Raw genomic sequence first — 17,299 nt, 5'->3', positions numbered from 1 at the left:
AGCTGGTTGCTAATTTTGTCTAAACGTTGTATAGAGCTTGAAGCGGAACTGCCGAGGTGTAAACTGCTGTGGATTCACCACAGATATCCTATAGTTATTATGATGATTCAAAATAAATCCATTACTGTAGCTATATATGACAGAGATTGTATCAGTTTTCAGTTTGGCTCAGTATTCTCAGGTTTGCTGTGTTTTCTAACTCGGATCATTATCTCTTTCTATAAGAATGATCAGAACGATCACATCAACAACAGCTTGCATGCATTCTTCCATTATGTGTGAATGCATACAGCGTGCCTGTCATGTGCTTATGACCCACACTGTTTCATGCTAATGAGCCGAGTGATGTTAAGCTTTAATTGCAATTTGGGGGCGATGGAGCATGCAGGTACCCTATTACTGAGACAATAGGCAGCCTTTCCTCTGCCTGCCTTCCTCTGTGGCGACTCGCTCTGGTGCCCTCGCTCATTGCTCACTGCACTACAGAGATTAATGCTGCAGCTTCTGTCTGGGTTATGTTGAACTTGTTTTGTGTCTGTCTGAACTCCACAGTCAGTTTAACAACAAACAGTTGCACTGTCAGACAGCCAATAATGTAGTGTGTGTGCTGTGTGAGGAGATAAAGCAGACGGAGGACACACAGGGAAGACTCAGTCAGAGTGTGTTTGTGGATCCCGGGAGTAAGAGATAGTAATGAATGGTTCAGACAGACAGACAGACAGACAGACAGACAGACAGACAGACAGACAGACAGACAACCTGTTTTGAAGTCAAGCCAGGTTTTTTCTCCTTTTGCAAACGAGCAGCTGTCTGCATTAGGCTTGCTGTGTGTGTGTGTGTGTGTGTGTGTGTGTGTGTGTGTGTGTGTGTGTGTGTGTGTGTGTGTGTGTGTCTTGTTCTCCATTTGTTTACATGGCTGTCTCATCAGTTACATTCCCACAATGGATCTGGAATGTTCTCTGTGCATTGACTTTCTATAATTACATGCATTGCAGTAAAATTACTTGTAAACATAGACAAATTGGTCCTTTCATATTCCTGTTTAGGTTTGTTTTTCTCCTCCAGAGCCACAGAAAACTTTAAACAACTGTTTTTACAGATTTATCGCTGATCCTATGTGTAAAACTAGTGACATTCCACTGGAGTACATAAAGCATGCCCTGGGTTCTTATGGGTTAAGTAAATCTAGACTAAATCTTTCTATTGTCTGACTGCATTGTGTCTGTCCTACAGCTCAGGCCATTGAGCAGCGGCTAATGAAGATCGACCACACCGCCATCCACCCACACCTGCTGGACATGAAGATTGGTCAGGGCAAATACGAGCAGGGATTCTTCCCCAAACTCCAGGCTGACGTGCTCAACACAGGGCCCACAAATAACAAGTGAGTCAGCTTCCACCTCGTGACTCAGATCCACACATGAAACTAGCACATCAAGGCAGCACGTAAAGGTGCAATATGTAAGAGATTTAGTAAGACAGTTTTAGTTACATACATTCACAAAATGAACATTAGAATGTGAAGAAGTGACGGTATTGATGTTATGTGTACTGAAATTGGAATTAATATACTAACTAAGGTAAAAGAAGTGCTCTTAATAGAAGGAAAGAACTTTTATTTTAATTTTTTTTTAATATATTTTTATTCCTGTCTCTGCTTATTTTTTATTTTATTTTATTGGGTTTTTTTTACTTTTGAAGAGTGTATACATGTTTGGGTACATATATAGGTGTAATCTTTTTTTATTTATTTTTTTATTTTATATCCTACACCTCTCTACTTTTCATTTTGAGATACATAAGTTAATACAACTTAAATTACCTTTTTACTGTGTAAACACGTACTTGTAAATGTGTATGGTGTCTGTAGTTACTGATATGTTTTATGTTCAGAATGAGGAAAATCAATAAAAAGAGTTGGTTTTTTTTTTTTAAAACATACTAACATGGTAGCCCTGGCCCACCCTGTCTTATCACATCAGAAATAGATGGCGGTAAATTCCTGGCAGTGAGCAGCTTTAGTTTACAACTAAATCTAAAATGAAGATTTCCCCGGAGTGTTCAGCTCCATCCCAGTGGAGGTTACTCACTCAGAAGAGACAATGCTAGCAGAAGTGAGTCAGTTGAGTCTGTCAACAACAAGCTGGACGACATGAGAATGCAGATTACAAACCACTGCATGATCAGCTGCATTATGATGATGTTGGAGACCAGGCTGTATAAAAACATTCTGACTTAGCTTAGCCACAGGGCTAACAGGCCACATCGTAAAGACCACCACCCGACTCTCCATTGCAGCCGTTTTCTAAATGCAGAGTATTAGTTCAGGTGTAGGTTTTAATTTTGGTCTGGAAAATTTGCAATACCTTTTTGAAAACATTGCAGGTCCATCATGTGCCTTAAATGTACACAATTTTAAACAGTATCATCACTGGATTTAGTAAATCATACGATTCTAGCACAAGGTGCAATTCTGCCCCATTTCTTTGGAGTACATAGCTAATAATCATAAATAATAATAATAATAAACTTTATTTATAGAGCACTTTTCAAAACAAAACGTTACAAAGTGCTGAACATCAAGTAAAACAAGCATACGAGACAGAAACAAGCACACACACACAAAAGAAAATGTACACCCTCTGACCACGTCCAGACTCCAGCTGTGTGACACACAAACCTGACCTTGATGACGGTCCTATTCTCAGAATAATTAAGCAAACATGCTTATGTACCAAAATGCACAAACATGCATCAAACAGATGGGTCATGTAGAGCAGTGATTTCCGACAGGGGGGGCCCGACCCCCCCAAGGGGGGCGCCAAAGATCCACGGGGGTCGCGAAGCCCTCTTGATTTTAGGGGTTTTAATAAATCTAATGTGTTAAATATAGATGAGTCAGCATTTAATTCATTAGTGGGACAAAAACAACTAAATAAGGGCTACATTCAACTTTTATAAATTTATTTAAATGGTAAATGGTAATGGTAAATGGACCTGCACTTATATAGCGCTTTTCTAGTCACTTTGCGACCACTCAAAGCGCTTTACACTACAGACTGCGCTCATTCACCCATTCACACACACATTCATACTGGTGGCAGAGGTTACCCTAAACGGTGCCACCTGCCACCATTGGGAATTCATTCACACACCGATGAACACAGCATCAGGAGCAATTTGGGGTTCAGTATCTTGCTCAAGGATACTTCGACATGTAGGCTGCCATGGTCAGGGATCGAACCACCAACCCTTCGGTTAGGGGCCAACCAACTCTACCAACTGAGCCACAATAGAAAAATCACTATAGAAAAGTTTAAAAATAAAGGCTTTATCACGAGAATAAGGACATGTGTAACATCCCTCCTGCAGTATACACAGGTAACCTCACCTAGTGGTAACCTCACCTATCGGTAACCTCACCTGGCGGAAACCTTACCTAGCGGTAACCTCACCTGGCGGTAACCTCACCTAGTGGTAACCTCACCTGGCGGTAACCTCACCTGGCGGTAACCTCACATAGTGGTAACCTCACAAAGCGGTAACCTTACCTAACAATAGAAACACAGAGCTAATGGAAAAATGACAAAGCGTCAGGGAGACGAATATGCTGAATATCTCAAAAAACAAGAGAGAGGGTACCATGAAAGTCACATTGAGTTTGGCTTCATCGAAGCAATGGACAATGGGGGGGTCTCCAAAGTTTACAATGGTAAAAATGTGGGTCCCACATGTGGGAACCACTGATGTAGAGCAATGATTTGATAAGCTCTTGTATTTGTCTTAAACAAAGACTAATTCCACATTGTTTGACCCGTAGGTGGTCTCACAGGACAGCGACAGCTCAGCGAAGGAAAGACCGCCACAGACAGCAGACAGAGCACCTGGGCCTGGACAACGACCTGAAGGAGGTAGAGAACCTTCTCACAACCAGCCCTAACAGGCCCTCTGAATGCCATCTCCCCTCCCTCTTCTCTAACATTATGCAGTGTACAAGCATATCTTTATTTTCTCTGCATGTCTCATTGCTTCATATTTCAGTTTGTTTTTGTTCTGTTACTGAAAACCTGTTGGTTTCTGTTTGAGCTGTCTTTGTTTCTTTTTCATCCTTTTTTTGAAGACTTCATGTGCACGCTGCTTTCTGTTGTCTTTTCCATTCTTCTCTTTTGTTGCTGTCCTGTCCTGCTCTTGTGTCCCGTGCCTGTCGGTCGGGGTCGTACTCCTCCTCCTCCTCCTCCTCCTCCTCCTCCTCAGCAGGTGGAGGGCTGTCTGGTCCTGCAAAACTCCATGGCCTTTTGGGAGTGGGACAAAGCGTCCCCTCCACCTATCAAACCACCTAAAAAATCTGCCTCTGCGTCCTGCCTGGTATGTGGAGGAGCTGTCTGTGTTGTAGACTTCCTCTTTCAGAGCCCTCCATCCTTACCTCAACCTCTACCTTACACACTGGGATGTCTTGCAGGATGTTATAGCTCATATACATTGCAAAAACCAACTGACAAAAAACAAGAAATAAATAACTAGAATTAAGCAAATAAATGCTTGAAATAAGTAAAAAAATATCTGCTAGTGCAGTTAGTAAATGTTTCTTTGTAAGAATTCTTTAAGTAAGTAAAAATATGTAGATACTGGAAAAACCAATGATGTCTTGAAATAAATCCAAATATACTTATTTTGAGCAATTGTGGCTTGAATATCCTGACTCTACATTAAAATAAGTCAGAAATACTTGAAACAAGCATGTTTTGGTGGATAGAAAATTATTTTTGAAATAACATTCAACCTACATGCAACTAAAACTTGGAGCCAATATCTTAGGTAAAAACTCACCATATTCAACAGTCGAACAGCTTGAAAAGCATGAAAAACCTCACAATGTCAATCCTGAAAATAAGTCTTTAAACAATAAGATAATTGAATAAGCACATAAACTATGGTCAGTAGGTAAATTATACTCAAAACAATATAATTAAGATACTATTGCTCGAAATAAGAAGAAAATACTTGGTAAGCTTCATGTTTTTTTTGCAGTGTATGGTGTAAAATCAGTGAGGCGGATATAAATGAGATCAAACTGCTGTGGATTACATGCTTGTATTATTATACTCTCAATCCCTAGTGCTCAGATACGCAATCAGATCCAGCTTTGCAGTCATATTGGTGCAAAATCCACAAAGAAAAGGTCTATTTTCATTCTGGCTCAAAAGATTCACTGTGCAAGTCTGAGTCAATAACTGAATACTTAAATTCTTCCCAAAATCACTGCCAACATGTCCATCACCTCGGCAGACAAATCACCGAATGGTAGCAGCTTAATTGAAATAGATTGATTTTAGTGATAAATGTCACTGATCTAAAACACAGGTATGAAGTTTTTTTTTTAAAGGAAGCACTCTGAGATATGGAACATTTAGGGAAACTGTGAAGTCATACTCTTAATTAATGGTTTCAGTGGTAACCAGGTCAACTCTTAACACTCCCTAACACACACACACGCACGCACGCACGCACACACACACACACACACACACACATACACACACACACACACCTTGTTCTGACCCCAAACCATGCAGTTTTGTTTTTTTTGCTTTTTTCAGATTTCCCTCACTGTGGTCTTGTATTTCACTGCACCTCTATAGAATCAGCAGAGTCATGGCTAGAAGTGTGAACAAAAATGAATCTTTATCTGCAAAATAACAAAGTAATTATGAAATAAATCATAAAAAAAGAAAAATGCAAGTTAAATTTCTCTTTTTTTTAAATTGGAATAAAATGGAATTTATACTTTTTCAAGTGCCCACTAGTGTCATGAATGTTGGAAAAAAAATTGGTTAATATGCTTTACATATTAGACAATTTGCATTTTTACGACCTCTACTTACAACCCCCTCCTGTCCCCTCCTCTCTGCTCTGTGTAAACAGATTTTCAATGAATATTTGTCCCATGACCATTGGTCTCAGCAGAATAAATCATGGCTTCAGTGTTACTGAAGAGCAGAATTTAATGTTTTCACAGGATCTAGTTATTCCAAGCAGTTTATTTTTGGAGATGTTTTAAATGAGACATGTAGAATAAAGTGATTTTGATGGAAATATCACACTTTAGGCTTCGCTTTGGGCCTTTTTCTAACTGAAACTTCTGTAATCTATGATCCGTGTCTTTAAAAAAAAAAACAACAATGTATTTTTGGTGATCTTTCAAAGAAAACAAACGTTTCAATCCCGGCGGCAGAATGTTGGGCATCACTGTGTCACACCCTTTCCTCTCACTCAGTGAAGCTTTCTGTACAGGTGTAAGTGAGTGTTTTTCATGCATGGTGTTAACCCTGCTGGCATGCATTCATTAAAAACTATGCAACAGATAAAGCATTTCTCTTAATGACTGTATTGTTATCCGAGTGCATGTTCTCCAGAGCTCACTAACTGGTTCTTTGTGATCTTCAGAAATACATGCAGGAGGCCCGCAGCCTGGGGAAGAACCTCCGACAGCCCAAACTGTCTGACCTGTCCCCCGCTGTCATCGCTCAGACCAACTGGAAGTTTGTGGAGGGGCTGCTCAAAGAGTGTCGCATGAAGGTGAAAACACAGCACATCCCGCAGTGAGAGATGATCAGTGATTCATGAGAACAGTTATTCACTAGTTCACATCCATTAGTTCCTCCTGACACTCTGTCACACACACCCTGTGTGGTGTCACAGAGCCAGAGCCCTGAGGGATATCATCTCACATGAATGATGTATGCAGGGAGAGACAGATAATTCCTCATGTTGCATTAACATTAGATATCCTTAATGGCTTCAGTTCAGTTCAGTTCAGCTTTTTTTATTTCAAACATGTGCGAGTAACACAACAAAGTAAATTCAAAAACAAACAAATCCAATGAGAATAATCAAAACAAAAAATAGCAATAGTCAAAACAAAAGCTATAATGTGAATGCAACATGTCCAAAAAGGAGTAGGATGAAGCATATGCTTATTTAAACCTAGCCCTTCTCCACTACTCAATTAACACTTTTTTTTCCTAAACATACATATTTACATAATACATATTTACAAAAAAATAGAAAATAGATTAAATGAACAAATACATGAATAATGTATCATTTATGAAAACACCCGGTTGTTAAAGCCCTTCTTCCTCCCTGTACCTTGTGAAAACCATGTGTTTGTACTGCTTTTTAAACCGGCTCATGCTTGGACATTGCTTGAGCTCCACACCCAGTCTGTTCCTCCCAGTTTTGCATTTCAACTGGACTGGAGTCGCTGCTCTCTAATTCAGCTGCTCAGTCAGTGCAGCATCTAGTGGTAAAACTAGGTATGCAAGTCCAGTCTGGTTCTTAATATCAAACTGGTATTAAAAGTGTTTGTGCCAGACCACCCTTATGCAGAACTTCCTTAAGCCTGCATTCTTTCTAATAGCCAGCAGGGGGACTTCACCGGTTGCAAAAAATTAGTCTGATCGTATTGTAGCGGTTTGACAGTGCCGGCGTGCCAGTCAGAGTTAATCTGACGATTTTTCTTTTGTATTTTTGATTTGTCAACCTTACACAGGACCCATGCATGGTCCCTGCTAACAACCAGAAATCAAGTATAACCATTTCCAAAGGAGACCCATTAAACACAAAACACACACACAAGAATTTGCAATTCAACACAGTGTATTATACAATTCAGTGTCCCAAAATCAACCCATAGTTCAAACAACCAAAACACCAAAAATAGTCTCTCTCTTTCAACCAAAAATAGTCCTCTTCAGGTACCCAATAAATAAACAAAATAATCAGTTTTTTGGAAATAATAGTTGGTCAACCAAAACCCAAACTAAGTGCCGCCTCCGGCGTCTAATAGACCAGCTTTGACAGCGGTTGCCGGTGTCGTGCCAAAAAGTGATTGCCTGCCAGAATCTGATATCTGGCCGCGGGAGCGCGCACGGCAGCCCGTTGAGTGGTAGCGTAAGATCAGATCTTTACATTATGAAGTTCATGAATGAGATCAAGTCATATTTAGGCAGAAATAACGTCTCAGTAACTATACTATGCCTTCAATCAGTTTTTGCGAGGTGAAAACTGATTGAAAACTGCAACACACATCCAAACATGGGAAGCAAACGCTATTTAGGGATCAGATCAGATAAAAAACAATGCAGAGTCACGAGGATCATTGCAAAAGTTATCATATCTTTATTGAAACCCCACCAATAAATCATATTCATTATTGTCTAATTTCCAAAGACAGGGCTAAACAAAGTCATCAGACATACCAAGCAAATAGACGTGTCTATCACGTAGTTGCCATGTCTGATTTCGCTACAAACTACACTTCTTTTGGCCACAGTTGTAATAATTACGCAACAACAAACGTTAAACTTTCGAAGCCACATGCCTTTGCTATAATTACATTATAATACAGTTGTGTGTATCTGCATATTAAGACCGTTTAATCCAGAGAAAAGCAGACGTGTTTACGCTACCGCTCAACGGGCTGCCGTGCGCGCTCCCGCGGCCAGAAATCAGATTCTGGCAGGCAATCACTTTTTGGCACGACACCGGCAGACGTCGTAGAATAACCACTGGGTTGAAGCCAGGAGTTTTGGAACATGAGGATTAATCCAATGGTGAGAAGCGAACGCAAGTACAACATTAAAACGTTGTTGTCCTTCAGTTTGTGGAGTGAGGCTGTGGAACAGACTGGGTGTGGAGCTCAAGCAATGTCCAAGCATGATCCAGTTTAAATGAAGAGATTTTGCGAGAAAGAAAACAGGAGAAGAGAGAGATTGAGCACAGGAGAAAAAAAGAGGTTGCTAATCAGACAACTTTGGCCAGCCATGAGAGTAAGTATGTCTTCAGGAATAAGATTAAGTTGGGCAACTTATAATTGTTTTTTCATTTCAGCTCGTCTTGACCAGCAGAGCGGAAACAGCTGATCAGTCATGAGTTAAATTTTCGCTACTTTAGAACTTCGAACTTATTCGAAAAAAAATCGCTTCCATCTCCTGTTTAGTGCATTAACTATTTTCCAAAAAAGACAAAAACACCTCAATCGATAAAATGCACATATGCAATTTTATTGTATTTATTTTTTAATTGTGGCATTTCCATCAAGCCTTTTTCATGCGAATCCTCAAAATGAACATCATTGATGGAAACATGGCTACTGTCACTTCAAACCAGGGCTCAGATCAGCATCCTCTTTGTAACTGGAACTGAAACCAATGATCTGTTCTTTCTGGATTGTTCAGGTTCATTATCAGCTTTTCAAAATAAGTAATGTTGAAATAGCATCAGAAACAAATGCTCTCTGTATCTTGGAAGTATTTAGTTTGAACCATGGTACTATGTTGTTGAAGCCAGTTTGAGGCCACTTGCATTATTCAACAATAATAAAAATAGAAATAAATGATCTAACTGGGTCTGTGTGTGTGTGCAGACCAAGCGTATGCTGGTGGAGAAGATGGGCCGGGAGGCGGTGGAGCTGGGCCACGGTGAGGCCAACATCACCGGGCTGGAGGAGAACACTCTGATCGCCAGCCTGTGTGACCTGCTGGAGAGGATCTGGAGCCACGGGCTGCAGGTCAAACAGGTCAGCACACACACACACACACACACACATACTCACACACACACATACACACACACATATATTCTACATTTCTTAATCAGATTTATATTAAAGCAATCTGATGGCAAACACCCACTGCTGCTGTCAGTATGAACACACTGCAGCTAATCAGGTTTTTTATGAACATATTGAATATTGAGGCTAAGAGGTTATTGCCTTATAAATCCTCTTTGTGTGTGTATAATCTTTCCCTTCATCAGTGAATGCATTAACTGTCTTTGTGTGTGTGTGTGTGTGTGTGTGTGTGTGTGTGTGTGTGTTCTTGTACTTCCTACATAGTGAGGACCGGAACGCGTTTTTAACCAACAGAGTGAGGACATTTTTGCAAATTGAGGACATTTTGGCTGGTCCTCACTTCTTTTTTTTTTTATTTAAGACTTTGTTTTAGGGTTAAGGTTACAAAAAAATATAATTAACTGACTAAAATTATAGTGAAAATGTCTTTCGTTTTCGTCTTTGTCAACTTTTTTCATACATAATGAAGATGGATGAGGCAAAGGAAATAAAGGCAAAATTTACTGTGACCTCTTTTAATCTCCCACCCAACAAATGCACCATTACAAAAAAACTAAAACTAACACTAAAACTAAAGCATTTAAAAAAAAAAAAATACTAAACTAAAACTAACAAACTCACTCTAAAAAGTCATTAAAACTAACTCAATTTGAAAACAAAAATTCACAACAAAATTAAAACTAAAACTAATGAAAAATCCAAAACTATTATAACCTTGCAAGGGAATCCACTGTTCCAATGAGAGCCCTCACAAAGATAGAAGTACAAGAATGTGTGTGTCTGTCTGTCTGTCTGTCTGTCTGTCTGTCTGTCTGTCTGTCTGTCTGTCTGTCTGTCTGTCTGTCTGTCTGTCTGTCTGTGTCTGTTGGGGTTTTTTTGCTTCTCTGACACACATTTCTCTAATGTCTCAGGGCAAGTCGGCCCTGTGGTCCCACCTGCTGCACTATCAGGCCCGAGAGGAGAAGCTGGAGCAGCAGAAGGCAGAGTCACCAGGTAACACACACACACACACACACACACACACGCTGTATGCATTGTGTAACACACAGATGATTGTAACAAAGGCATCATTGTATAAATTTCTCTCCTAAAGTGTCAAATGTTCCTGAGAGGAGGAAGTCTGACTGTTCCATCGCGATGCCATCTCTACGTGTGTCTCTCATACAGGATATGAGGTATTTAATGGTTTCATTACAGAAATGAGTAATCAGATTACATGCTCTGTAGAAATGCTTTCTGACACATCAGAATCAGAGAACAAACTCTTCTTTCTAATGCTGCATCTTTGCAATGCCAGTTTTGTGAACTACACCAAAGTAGTTTTTCTAGTCATTTTGCAAGGAAAAATGCCAAACACTCTCCATTTGTCAAATGTGAAATAGTTTTCTGTGATAGTAAACTAAATGTTTTTTGGTGTTGGGCTGGGGTTTTGGACAAAAACAAAATAACATCAAGTCAAATTGTGGTTAGCATTTTTTACTGTTCTGCTTATATTTTGTAGACCAAACAATCAGTAGATACACTGAGAAAATAATCAGCAGATTTATTGACATGTAAATTAATTGATATCCTTTTTATCATTCTGTCTCCTCACCTGTCCAACTGTGGCTACCATGCCTCAAACACTGAACAGCCTGGCTCTGCTTCTGGGGTCCTTCATCTATAGATCTATAGAAAATCGATAATGATAGAATCAAGTTAATTTATGTTCACATCACATATTATTAAACAGGAGTAGCAGTGGGAGAAAAACACAAACAGATTTGTAATATTACTCAAGTACATTAGTATATACATTAAGTGTCGTAAGAGTTTTGTACAAAATGTTTATAAAGTGCTGTTAGGCATGTCAAGCAGAAACCTCCTCTGTACTACAGAGACCTGGAGAAGAGGACAGATTGCACTTTGGGACACTGAGGAGCAAATTTTTTAAACGATTCCATGGCTTTTGCTAGCCTGGGTATACCCATACTGCCTTGCACGCTTGATTTTGTTTTGAACTGCAAGGCGGCATGGTGTCCATGGCTGATTCTCAGCCCTGCTTTTAGTATCCAATCACAGAACGGGGAGGGACGGCAAGACGATGACGTGTACTATTGGACAGACGGAAGCTTGTAATTTGCTTACGGATCCAACATGTCTGCAGCAGGCGCCAAGCTCTCTTTGGATCTAGCTGTAGACAGTGTTATAGATAGTTTAGAGCCAAAGTGTATTTTAAAAGAAGAACAACGTTTGGCTTTACACTCTTTTATTACCACCAAAAAGGATGTTTTAGCCTTGCTTCCAACAGGATTTGGCAAAAGCTTAATCTACCAACTAGCCCCGCTAGTGGCTAAGCTAATGATACGATTGGCTAAGAGATACGTACAGACGCTAATGATAGACATTCGTGGCGCCCAATAAACGGCTCTGGACGATCGTAAACCACGCCTCCTCTACAGAAAAATGAATAGGTGGTCTCCACACTAGATCTCATTTGTGATCTAGTCTGGAGTTAGCCAGGCTAGGCTTTTGCTGCTAAATGGGCAGAAATTCACAAATTTACAAAGCACCTAAGTGAACTGCACCTCTAACTGCACTGCTGAATAAATAGCGTCTCCTGTGGTAATAGCACATTTTTAAACAAGGTTAAAATAAAAAATTTGACCCCTTTCTATGCAAATGAGCCTCATTGCAAAAACAATCGGATTCACAAAGATAAGCATTATTTGCCACATGAGTGGCAACTTATTAGTGTCTTCAGAGTGTTGTTAACTGTGCACATTTGTAAGAGATTCCGGAGACATGGAGGTGGGGACACGCACATTCGTAAGAAATTCCCACTGAAACTGTATTTTAGGATTCAGTAATAGGATGCTCCTCTTCGCTCCACCATGTGTCATTTTTGAAAAATACATTAAAGAAATTAGTAAAAAAAAAAAATAATATTAATAAACAAATTATTTCTGCCCCTCCTGACAAGAACTGTGGCTCAGTCTGACTCCCATGATGTCCTGTCTACTGTATGAAACTGGACTGTGTGTGTGTGTGTGTTATCTTTTGGATTTGTAGAAGAACACTGAACATGAATTAATAATATATCCTGACGATTCTGTTGACGTGACTGACTCTGTAGATTTAAATCATCAATAGAGTTATGCTGCTGTGCCTGGTGCACGTGTGTGCGCGTGTGTGCATGTGTAGTGTGTTTATCCGTTTGTGTTTACAGGTGGGTTTAATAGGTCCATACCCATGGTCAGTATGAGTAGTGTATGTATAGGCAAACAAACAAACAACAACAACCACAACGACCATTATTCATTGCGTTATTATTTGTGGGAACTTATTACTATATTGACAGTTGAAGATTTTCACTTCCCCACAAACGAAATAAGTCCCAGTGGGAAATCACGTGTCACGTTTGTAGTAGGCAGCGAAAAATGTATTACGCTTGTGGGATTATTGCATTAAAAGCTGCAGATTTTTATAACGTTTATGGTTTATTACGTTTGTGGGCATTATTACATTCGCGGGCGTTACATGAGTGTTTGTCAAAATGAACGTTTTGCGGCAGCAGAGCGTTCTAAAAATAGCACACACTTTGTTATACATACACGTACGGTTTGAGGTTGTAAAATAGGCTGCTGTTTCTGTGAATTTAGGCTCCTCCCGCTTTCCTGTCTATCTTAAGCTGTCCTGTCCAATAAACAACATACATAAGCAACATGCCCAAAATAATAATCTGTAAAATAAAAAAGACACACTGATTGTTTATGATGCAGTTAAATGAACCAAGCAATGCCAATTAAAAAAAACAAAAACAGCACGAGCCCAGCCTGAATGACATGCTTGGAAATAAGATCAAGGCTTCAGCTCTCACAACAGATGCACATTTATAATTTGCCACTATTTGCAATCATAGGAAACAAATGGCAAATTATACTCAGCTTGGGTATGTTGTAATATAATAAACGCAGTATCTTTGTGAATCTAGAGCTGCAACAATTAATCAATTAATAAAACAATAATCAATTATTAAATTAATCGTCAACTATTTTGATAATCGAATAATTGGTTTGAGCAGTTTTTTTAAAGACAATAAGTCAAAATTCTCTGATTTCATCTTCTTCAATGTGAATATTTCTGGTTTCTTTGTTCCTTTATGACAATAAACTGAATATCTCTTTGGTTTGTGGACAAAACAAGAGATTTGAGGACGTCATCTTGTGGTTTGGGAAACACTGATTGATATTTTTATACATTTTATTGACCAAACAACTAATCGATTAATTGTTTAAATAATCGACAGATTAATCGATAATGAAAATAATCGTTAGTTGTAGCCCTAAATCAGACCTTAAGATGGGGCAGATAACAGTTGCAAGTGATGCAAAATTCATGGGTCTCTCAGCGGTCGCAAACCCGTCTTTGTGAATTCACCTTTGACTGATGCGAATACCGATCAGGCAGGTTAGTGGGAGTGGGGACACCAAAAGGTAAATTACAGTAGTTCATTACTCTACTCCTGAGAGGCACTGGACAAGTGATGAGGGTGGATTTTTATGCCAGCATGCCTGTTTTTATGAGTTCTCATCTATCTATCTCCTGTCCCTCCATTGTCTGTCTGCTCAGGCACATCCAGAGCATGTCTGAGATAAAGACAGATGTGGGACGAGCCAGAGCCTGGATCCGTCTGTCCCTGGAGAAGAAGCTGCTCTCTCAGCACCTCAAACAGCTGCTGTCCCGACAAGCCTTAACCAAGTATGATCAACCAGACTCACAAACACACACACACACTAGCGCTGGGCGATATGGACCAAAAGTCATTAACCCGATATATTTAGGCTGAATATCGATATACGATATTCATCCTGATATTTTTATTGCAACGTGAAAGCAAATGTTAAGTTAAAGTCAAATATGACATGTCACAAGTAGTTTTATTGAAACCGCTTATTTAAGTGAACATAAATACACTATAACAACAGGAGAACCTTTTTAAAAAAAAAATTTATAAAATAAAATTGGCCAGTCTTTTTCTGAAATAAATATATTTATATAAGAAAAGAATAAAGAGCATTAAAAAAGAACTAAATATCACAAACCCTAGTAAGCCTAATGACCCTATATATATATTGATATAGTTAATTTATATATATATATATATATATATATTGATATAGTTAATTTATGCGATTTGGTCTATCTCCATATCACATTCAAAAATATATCAATATATTTTTTATATCGATATATCGCCCAGCCCTAACACACACACACACACACACACTGCTTTTGCTCGGTGAGATGGTGTGTTCTGAGATGCAGCTGTTCTAACATCACTGCATGTCCCAACAGATTAGTAACTGTAAACCACATCAACATGAAAATCAAAACAAAATGAATATGAGGTAATAAAGGTGTAAAGAAATCAATAGATTTGACATTAAATCTGTATTAACCCTGGAACTGCAGCCTGGGGATGTAGAAGACACCCTGAAGTGGTTAAATCTGGTACCCCAAAAAAGCAACCTCATATGTGATAGTAACCTTAACATATTTGGTAATGAAAAGCTTTGAGAGGCTTGTTCCTAGGCAGTAACAGAAGGAAGAAGGCATTCACACTGACAACAAAGGGGGTTTGATGATGTTGTGCTGGCAATGTGGCATGGTGCTTAGAACCTGAGAAGAACAAGGTACATGTTCAAATTGTCCTCCAACCACACCTGCTGGGATAAAAGCTGCTCCAAATCCACATTAATACACATGTGATCCCCTCAGTCCTTTCATTTGTGACAGGGAGACTGTGAGACCTAATCCCAGTGTCCACACTCACACTCACACGCTTCAAGGTGCATTCCCACAAAGTGTGTGTGGGCTCAGGCCTGTCCCATTGTCACATCTTCAAGTGCAGGTGTGCAGACTTTGCTAGAGGGAATTATCCACACTTGGTAGTTGTGTGATGTTAAAACACAGAGTTACCGGGTTGCAGAGGCTTAAGGGCACATGGGAAAAGGAGCTAAAGATCATAATTGATGGTGAAGAGTGGAAGGATACACATGCTAAATCAATTTCAGTCTGCAATCTTACCAAAGCAATACAGTTAAAGATTATACACAGAATGCACATATCCCCCAACCGCAGGCATCAATTCAGTCCTACTCTCCCACCCATGTGCCTTAAATGCAAGATAGAAACTGGTACTCTAACTCATTGTTTTTGGTCATGTTCCAAACTGCAATTGTACTGGTTCAATGTATTATCTAAAATAGAGAAGATATTGGGCTTATAACTGGAGATGAACCCTTTGTCTCTCATACTGGGCCTCCCAAGCCGACGCTTAACATCCAAACATAACAAGAGGTTGTATTGTATTCTTACCTATGCAGCGAGGATAGGAAAGGAACCATCCTTTACTTGTAAAAGTGAAAAATTTATAAAAATATATATATATTGTTTAGAAAAAAGAAAAACACAGAGTTACCAAAGGAAGCCTGGAAAATGACCAAAAAAAGACACAAAATTACAAAAAAAAAGACACAAAATGAGTTTAAAAAAAGACACAAAATAACAGAAAAAAGACACAAAGTGACCAAAAAAAATACACAAAATGACCAAAAAAGACACAAAATGACCAAAAAAGACACAAAATGACAAAAAAGACATAAATGACTGAAAAAACACTAAATTACTTTAAAAAATGACCAAAAAATACACTAAATTACTTTAAAAAATGACCAAAAAATACACTGAATTACCAAAAAAGACACAAAATGATTTTAAAAAAGACACAAAATGACGAAAAAAACGAAATTACTTAAAAAGAAACAAAATGACAGAAAAAAGACACAGAATTACCCAAAAAAAACACAAAATAATTTTTTACAAAGACAAATTATTAAAAAAAAAAAAAAGATACAAAATCACCAGAAAAAGACACAAAATTACCAAAAAAAGGAATTAAAGGGACCTTCCACACACACACAAAAAAGTGTCATTCATATAAAAACTCACATTAAACTTTCATATCAAGGTGGGGGCCACAAAATATCGTCACGAGGGCTGCAAATGGCACGCGGGCCGTGAGTTTGAGACCCATGCTTTAAAACAAAGCGGTAAACAAGGAGGCCTGGTGCATGTGTGTTCAGTCTGGCATAACAAATCTCACAAATAAATAGAGTGGAGTTTGAAGAGCAGATAATGATATTGTAAAGTGATATTTCTGTGAGCCTGACCTGAGCTGACCTGTCTGTGCTGTGTCTACAGGAAGCTGTACAAGCGTTACGCCTTCCTGCGCTGTGAAGAGGAGAAGGAGCAGTTCCTCTTCCACCTGCTCTCTCTCAACGCTGTTGACTACTTCTGCTTCACCAGCGTCTTCACCACCATCAGTCAGTTCTCCTTTACCTCTGCTCAATCATTAAGCTTCACTGTTCAACCCAAGCCTCAGCTCTGATTCATGGCAAACATTTTAACAGCACAAGGACACTCTGAATGTTGGAAGTCAGTGGAGGGTTTCTTCAAAGTTTCAAAGAATAGTTACAAAGAATGGTCTCACTACAGTGAAATGGCTACATTGGAGACTAGCGTCATCACACATGAATCAAGGGTTTATTAGGGACAACAGTATGCGGCAAGGTTATAATAGTTTTGGATTTTTCATCAGTTTTAGTCCCAGCCCCAATAAGT

The 17,299-nt window shown here is 39.1% G+C and overlaps 1 protein-coding gene across 4 annotated transcripts in view; it reads left to right on the top strand.

The window, feature by feature from the left end:
• LOC131960761 (DENN domain-containing protein 5B-like) overlaps positions 1–17,299 on the top strand; it is a 133,090-nt gene that overhangs the window by 98,743 nt on the left and 17,048 nt on the right. For all 4 annotated transcript variants that reach the window (XM_059326031.1, XM_059326029.1, XM_059326032.1 and 1 more), the window contains 8 exons: positions 1,234–1,384; positions 3,821–3,911; positions 6,445–6,576; positions 9,428–9,580; positions 10,546–10,627; positions 10,728–10,809; positions 14,246–14,374; positions 16,880–17,001. In XM_059326031.1, coding sequence (XP_059182014.1) covers positions 1,234–1,384; positions 3,821–3,911; positions 6,445–6,576; positions 9,428–9,580; positions 10,546–10,627; positions 10,728–10,809; positions 14,246–14,374; positions 16,880–17,001 — 942 coding nt within the window. The remainder of the gene's footprint in view (positions 1–1,233; positions 1,385–3,820; positions 3,912–6,444; positions 6,577–9,427; positions 9,581–10,545; positions 10,628–10,727; positions 10,810–14,245; positions 14,375–16,879; positions 17,002–17,299) is intronic.

This window comes from Centropristis striata, chromosome 22 (assembly GCF_030273125.1).
Source record: "Centropristis striata isolate RG_2023a ecotype Rhode Island chromosome 22, C.striata_1.0, whole genome shotgun sequence".
Taxonomy (NCBI): Eukaryota; Metazoa; Chordata; class Actinopteri; order Perciformes; family Serranidae; genus Centropristis; species Centropristis striata.
The sequence above is the reverse complement of the archived record's forward strand: the minus strand, read 5'-3'. Positions and strand labels throughout refer to the sequence as shown.